The sequence below is a fragment of the Pundamilia nyererei genome, unplaced genomic scaffold (assembly GCF_000239375.1).
Source record: "Pundamilia nyererei isolate P.nyererei 1_Seehausen unplaced genomic scaffold, PunNye1.0 scaffold00048, whole genome shotgun sequence".
Classification (NCBI taxonomy): domain Eukaryota; kingdom Metazoa; phylum Chordata; class Actinopteri; order Cichliformes; family Cichlidae; genus Pundamilia; species Pundamilia nyererei.
Window position 1 is genome coordinate 973308 of NW_005187449.1, and position 7442 is coordinate 980749.

At 38.8% G+C, this 7442-nt stretch overlaps 1 protein-coding gene across 1 annotated transcript in view; it reads right to left on the reverse strand.

Annotated features, from left to right (window-relative positions):
• Positions 1–7442, reverse strand: part of xrn2 (5'-3' exoribonuclease 2) — a 47132-nt gene that overhangs the window by 35866 nt on the left and 3824 nt on the right. Inside the window, exons 9-17 of the mRNA XM_013910773.1 lie at positions 7225–7275; positions 6904–7061; positions 6233–6307; positions 5578–5711; positions 4359–4416; positions 4049–4156; positions 3876–3920; positions 3172–3303; positions 2503–2547 (exon numbers count right to left, since the gene is read on the reverse strand). Of these exons, the coding sequence (XP_013766227.1) occupies positions 2503–2547; positions 3172–3303; positions 3876–3920; positions 4049–4156; positions 4359–4416; positions 5578–5711; positions 6233–6307; positions 6904–7061; positions 7225–7275 (806 nt within the window). The remainder of the gene's footprint in view (positions 1–2502; positions 2548–3171; positions 3304–3875; positions 3921–4048; positions 4157–4358; positions 4417–5577; positions 5712–6232; positions 6308–6903; positions 7062–7224; positions 7276–7442) is intronic.

A 7442-nucleotide genomic window follows, 5' to 3' on the forward strand; every position in this document is an offset into this window, starting at 1 on the left:
GACCTTAGAACTGAAGAAGCTTCTCGGATGAGAGGTGAAACGTCTTCAAGCAACTTAAAGAAGTCCAGACGCTTTTCTTTGCAAGCTCCTTTGATTTAGTGGCATGTATAGCATTTTCTGACATACCATTTCATCAGCTCTTGTAGTACGTAGCAATTGATTTTCTGTTTACTTTCAGGCTGTTTAAGATTGCAGGTCTTACTGATGTTCCTGACGGGAGGTGCTGATGCAGTTAGTCTCACCCCTAAGTCAGGAATGATGGATATGTAGCTTCAAGGACAATCCTTTGCCTGCAGCTGTGTTGCCCCTCATATTAAAATCTGGATTTGGTTTTCTGTATTACTGGTCTGTGAAAGAGGAAAGAAAGAACTTATTGATGTGATTTCCTTTTATCATTTCTGCAAAACCTTGAAAGGCAATACTGACAAGGAGGAGGAATGTTGACCAGCTGCTGTGGATTATTGAGCATATTTGTCAGTTGCTTTTGGCCCTTTTTTTGACACACAAACATTGCATGACTAGATTAGAACAGGGAGGTGGCTGCCAGACAGGAATTGTGAGATAACTTTGTTTATTTTTCCAAATTAGTCCGTAACTGAACCTCTGAGCTTTTTTCTTTTTTTTTTTATTTTTATAAATATAAAGTGGTCACTCTAACTGGCAGCTCAGGAAAACTGGTACTACTTTTAACCACGTTTTCCTTTTAAAACATAAAGTGGTTCTGTGTTATATGACTTTATTGTGGTCAATAATGTTTTCAATTGGATGAGAAATGAGACCAAAATAACCCCACATTAATTGTTTCTGTATATCTAAAAAAAATTCTGTTATTACTATTTCTCTTCCCAGGTTAATAGCATGCGGCGCCGTGATGCGACCCTATGTGGAGGCCAACATATCCCACAAGTCCCACACCACCATTAAATACTTCTTGAAAATGTGGAGCAGTGTCAGTGAGACTCTAATCTTTATTTTTCTGGGAGTGGCCACGGTTGCTGGACCTCACGATTGGAACTGGACCTTCGTTACTGTCACAGTCATTCTGTGTCTTGTTGCACGGGTTATAGGTCAGTCCTGCTTCTGTATTTTTGCACGACTTCTTCAAATATATGCATGAAAGCAAATTTCAAGTGTGACATAGTGTATGCAACAGAGGAATATATTTGTTATATTACTAGCATTCAAGGTTAGTTTGCTTTTTGTTTTCTTTGGCAAAGGAGGTGATTGGGTTACATTGTGATTCTCATTCTTAATAAAAGAACTGGGATTAAGTGTTTCCATCATGTGTTATTACACAGCTGTTGGTGGAATTGCCCCTGAGGATTTCTCCACTGAGTTGTCACAAGTTCTTCTTGTTATTGATTTGTCATACTCTCTGTGCCTGTCTGTCTATCTATCTATATATATATCTATATATATATCTATATATATATATATCTATATATATATATATATAGAGTAAATGCTGAGCATTATAACACCTTTCTGCTGACAATGAGTAGACTACCGTATATGCATTCATGTCAGGTAAAGCTGCTCCTGCATATACATGTGTATTGTCTGTGTTTGAAGGACACTGAAGGACACGCTGCCTTAGCTACAAGCTTTCCTTTTTTTTGCCCCCTTGAAGCCTTTGTACTCTTTTCATTCATGTGCTAATGTATGGTCGCCTATTGACAGCCGATAAAATTTAACGCTGCACGACAGCAGGAAATTTACCAACTTGGGAGACACTTTAGAATACAGACGCTGGCGTTTTGTTCAGTTCTGTTTTTTTAAACAGGCTGCCATTTTCTCCAAATATAAATGATGGCAGAGAAGAAACGCACAAACTGACTGATAGAGCAGCATTTAAATCAAATTAATTTTTATATTTTGCTGATAGAAGAATCTCTACAGGGAGAAGAAAAAAAAAAAAGCCTTTTTCCCCAATAACCTAAACAGCAGAATTAAACTCCCGAGTCCTTAACTGGGTGTTTTCCAGCCCCTGGAGGTGTAAACAGACACACACTTGAGAAGAAGAGGAGGAGAGAAGATTGTGAAGAGACTAAGAGATTATTCAGGGGATCGAAATGGTGAGGACACAAACTCTCCCGCGTGTCAGTGGTTTGGTTTCCTGTTGGATATTTATGACTTGACACACTTTAAAACGATGCTGAACACATAAAAACCAGCACCAAAAAATAAATAAATAAATAAAAATAAAAATCACAACTCATATTGTGGTCAACTTAGGCACACAACTCTCAGTGTGACCTCCCACTTATATTCCACTTAAGAGGGGCAACCAATCAGAAGAAAGTTGGGCGTGGAGAAGAGCAAAGACGCTTGTTTCAAAAGAGGATGAACAGAGTGGGCTCCACTGAGGCTCAGTATAAAGGAAATAATGATTATTTGGAAGCATAAATCCTGCACAGCTCGAGTCCAAGAACAAAAAGCATTGTGCTGAAAACTAACGCAGCGAGTCAGTGTTAACACAGTGATATACAACTGCCAACTTACATTGCCTCCATTCTTCATCATGGCCTTCAAGGATTGAGCAGCACTCTGAGGGGAGAAAGGAAAAGGACTCCATGGCTCATTGCAATAAAATGTCAGGTTTCAAACAAAACAGTACAGGATACAATAATCACATGACTTATGGGTCCGTTATTCCTGCAATTCTCGACCTCGCAAATGGTGCCACACAGCAGGAGTGACGTCATATTTACTGGCTGCATTTTTGGTGTTATTTTGGCCTATTGCGCGCCTCTCACTCGTTGTAGCCTTGCACGAGTTGAAGAAACTTCCGTCTTGACTTCTTCTCCTGCTACACGAGCACACATGTGGTGGTTTGGTCTGAGTGGCGACACCCATCACTCAGAGTAATGCAAAGAGTACTCGCGCCCTCAGTGTTGGTATAAATGGCACAGACCTGAGGTCTGATTGTGCCCAACAAAACCAATACTGAGTGTAACCGACCTCTATGAAAAACACAATGCTGGATATGACCACACCAAGTATGGATTGCTGGTCCAGCTCAGTGGTAACTCATATTTCTGAGAAAAATCTCAGAATGACAGATCACGACAATATTACGCAAGAATCAGTAAGAGTTTTGCCAAACTGACCATCAGTGCTTAAAGATTTTACACAAAATAAAACCAATCTGATAGAAACACCCAGCTTTACCATGTTTGACTGCATCCTCATGTCACAGGCCTGGTGCCGAGCATTCTGGACAGCCTCGGGTCGGTCTCTTCTCCCCAGGGCATGAGGGGCAAACTGACCCGTGGTCAGGTAGGCCGGACCCTGCTGCTCCGCCTGCAGAAACATGGACAGAATATCTCAACTCAAGCCCATAACTGTAAGAATGCAACTATGAGAACTCAAAAATAAAACAGCATGTGTAGTTTCAAATAGTTTTAGGGAACATCAGGATGAGTGGAAATGCTAAGAGCAGCAGGCTCTTGATGACTGATCAGAAACGTGGCATGCCATAAGTAAAATAGAAACACTGTCACACTTTGACTTCTACTCTAGGCTTTGTTTTTGGGTGAAGTCGAATCACACCGATTAATCAGCTTCATTTTAATTGCATGCTGTGTTTATAGCTTTATAGTGTCTTTAGTAACCATGAAAATGAGACTGATATAAACTTCTCCATCTGAGTTCAACTCAAACTAGAAAAGTATTTTTAAGTGATATCTGCTGATTAGGCAGAAAATGACACATTAGGTTTTCTGCACCTTCGGAGGTGACTCTGCATTGAAAATAAAGGCTAAACTTTAGCAGCAGAAACACCAGAAAAGTTTACTTGATGGCACAACAAAGATCCTATATAGTAAATTTAAACTATAAAGCCAAAATATCAGCATCATTTTCATCATACTCACTTTCATTCTTTTTCTTTTCTCTTTGTTTCTTCTCTTAAAGTTTTCCTAAAGAAAGAAGATGACATCGTGAACGATAAAATAAATTCATAAAGAGCAGAAATACTCGAACATTTCCTCGTCTTCATCTCAGGTCTAAAAGACTAAATCTGAGGAGAGAAAGTTGTGAAAATCACCTCATCCTCTTTGCGTTTCTTGAAGATGTTGTCCTCAGCAACGCCCACAGCCTGCATGATCATCTCAACTCGCTCCAGGTTGACGTATCCGTTCTGTGTCAGGTAGCCCTGCAGAAGCACGTATGCACAGGGTGACTCTACACATTAAGTGCAATTGTTCAAAAACAATGATACCTATATCTATATATAACAATGATATCATTTTTCTTCCAGCGTTGGTTAAAACATTTGAAAAAAAAAAAAACCCCAAACAAATAGAAAAACCCTGGATACTGCTGCCTGCAGAGCTCAGATAAATGATGACACTCACTCCAGTTTTGTGAACAACATCTTTGTAGATCCTGACCAGTCGATCTATCGCTCCCTCTCTGGGGGAAACAAACAAAACCATGAACCACAGATGCAAACAAACTCCTCAACTTTTATTTCATTAATAGGGATGGAAGACTGAACATACAAATCTCAAATCTTTTTTTATACAACAGAAAGAAAAAAAAAACACCTTCTGTATATTGCACAAACAAATAACAGCACAAAAAGCTTGAAAACTATACGAGTATGAAAAACACAATAAAGAAAATAATAATAGCGTTACAGTGGATACAGCACTTAATATAACATTTCTGACAGTTGATTAGCTATGAGATGAACTTGTGGCTTTGTAATTAGAGCCAATAAGAAAAAAATAAATACATAAATACTCTCTCCAGGACATTTGTTAAATGTAATTATATTCATTTTAATTGTTTACATTTATATATTTAAATTTATTAAATTATTATTATTAAATGTAATTATTATTACATTTTTATTTATTTCACCAAATCTATTATTTAAATCACTTGATTTTTTATATTTATTTGAAATGTTTTATTTATTTATTTATTAAGTGAAAAAACATGGATGGATTCTAATAAGCTCAGGAATAAATACATAAAAATCTATTCACCCGAGTAAAGTCTGGGAGGAGACAGAAATGCCTTTTTGGGGTAGAGTCAGAAAGGACAGATTTAAAAAAAATAAATAAATAAATAAATAGAAAAGCTACCTGCTGTGGCCTTGTCCCATGAATAACAAATGAAAAGTAGTTTTACTCCTCAAACATGTGCATTTTACTTTGTTTTCTTTCATTTTCTTCATTTTGGGGTCTTTTTATATTTATGTGTTTTGTTTCATTTGAGTTTTGTTCATTATGTTTCTTTTTTGGACATTTTTTTGTTGTTGGTGTTTTTTCCCCCATTTTTCTGTGAATTTGTGGCTTATTTGTAACCCAATCATTAAATATTACCCTACTGTTTTCTCTGACTCCCCTTTTTACATCATGGTGAGTAACTGTATGTACATTCTGGGTATTATTAAAGTAAACTTATGACAGCGCTTCATAATAAGTTCTTGAATAACCTTTCACTGCAGACACCCCTGTTACCACTTCCTGAATTGACACCACATTTAAACAGCGTGTTTCAGACTGATAGTCCCTGATGAAAGAACTGTATAAAGCAGTTTTAGGACGATGAACTGATGCTCACCTGATTTCTAAGGACGGAAGATGTGGTAGGAAGTCATTTCCAACAAAGAAACACATAAAGACCCAGTCATCTACACTCCTCTCAAAGTCGAAGGGAAAAGGCAGACTGGCCATGGTCAGCTCTCTGGCCAGGTACTAAAGAAAACATGAGAATTAATGGAGATGATTGAGAAGGTCATTTTATCATTGAAGCAACACTTCAGCTCCTGCTTTCATGTTCAAATGCTGTCCATAACAGATAGAGGCAGAACATTCCTCTGCAGTCTGTCTTTGATTACTTCTGAGAAAAAAAGAAAAGCTGATGATTCAAAGGAAATGTTCAAGGTAAGGCTGAAATCTTACAGCGAAGCTGACCTGAACACTGAACAGAATATATTAAACACATGTAACGAACTCTCAAAACATTATTTCATATTCTTACTCTTCCTCAAAATAGTTTCAGAGGTGCCCGAGGTTAGGAACCATCATTTTAAGCACCACAAAGGCAACCCACTGCGTTTTATTTCTGTAAAACTCATTGAACCCTTCCAGTTGGATTGCACAAATTTGATCGTTCTTGATCGATTTCATGTTTGTGAACAAAAGGTGAGATTTTGACCCTAAAATAAACAACTAAAAAGAAAGAAAGCTGATCGAAGTGAGTTTGAGTGACTGACCTCCCGCAGAACACACAGTCTGATGAATATGAACTCCTGCTCAGCCGACGGCATCGTGTTTGCAAACTCATCATGCTGTAAAACAGACATAGGTTCAGTCCGCTGACAGAGTGTATACTGCGCACTTTAAATGGCAAATGTCAGCAATGGGCCATCAAACATCAATTATTTTTCAGCAGTATTTTTTGAGCCAGAATTGACCATATTTAGACAAGAGGTGGAGTCCTAAGTTATTATGTAACACTTGCTGGCTTGGTTAGAAAGCTCCACCCGTAAACTGTGCAGGCGTAACAAAGATACAGAAACATGGTAATTGCATAATAACAGATTGATAAAATGTTAAAACTTCATTCAGCAAAACCAAACCACAAACTTCTAGGTCAGTGCGATAGTACAACTATCAGGTAATTTTCCTAAAATGCTCCAAAAAGCACCACAAACATGGTTGAGAGGTGGTTCCAGTTAAAATTCCTGTAGGACAACAAACATGGCCCATTTAAACAGCTCCTACACTGAAAAAAAATTCACAGCTCATTTTGCAATGTGCACAAACAAATGTTCCAGTCAAAGACTTTCACTCAAATCGTGGATCTTCAAACTACGCTTTAAAGCTTTGTTTTTTCAGACAGCAGTGCTAACAGGGACGTAAACTTCAGAGTCATGTTCCTCACCTGCCCCTGCTTCTCTCTGGGCATCCCCTGACAGTCCTTGATCTCGTGGCCAGTCTGTCCGCAGAGACCGCAAGGTCGCGGTTTGTTGGGTTTAAACTCCTCTCTGATGATCGTGAAGTTTGGCTCGTGAGTGGCCAGGCCCAGCATGATCAGGTCAGCTGACATGCAACGAAAACACATGGTCAAACTACTTGGTTAAAATATAAATTAGTCATTCAGACAGCAACACAAGATCTCTTGAATATGCTGGGTCAGAGGAGGTAAATGGCTTCTATTAAGAGCACTTATCCTGACTTTAAGAGGGCGGATCTGAAGGCTTACCGTCAGCTCCACACAGGCAGTGATGCGTGTTGGGGTCATGGTTGGGCTGAGCTGCAAGAGTCGACCATAAACATCGAGTCAACAGAAGATCAGACAGAGTGTGTGTGTGTGTGTGTGTGTGTGTGGGGGGGTGTGTGTGTGTGTGTGTGTGTGTGTGTGTGTGTGTGTACATTTATGCATGAGTGCTACGCAACCACAGTAGACACCACTTCCTGTTG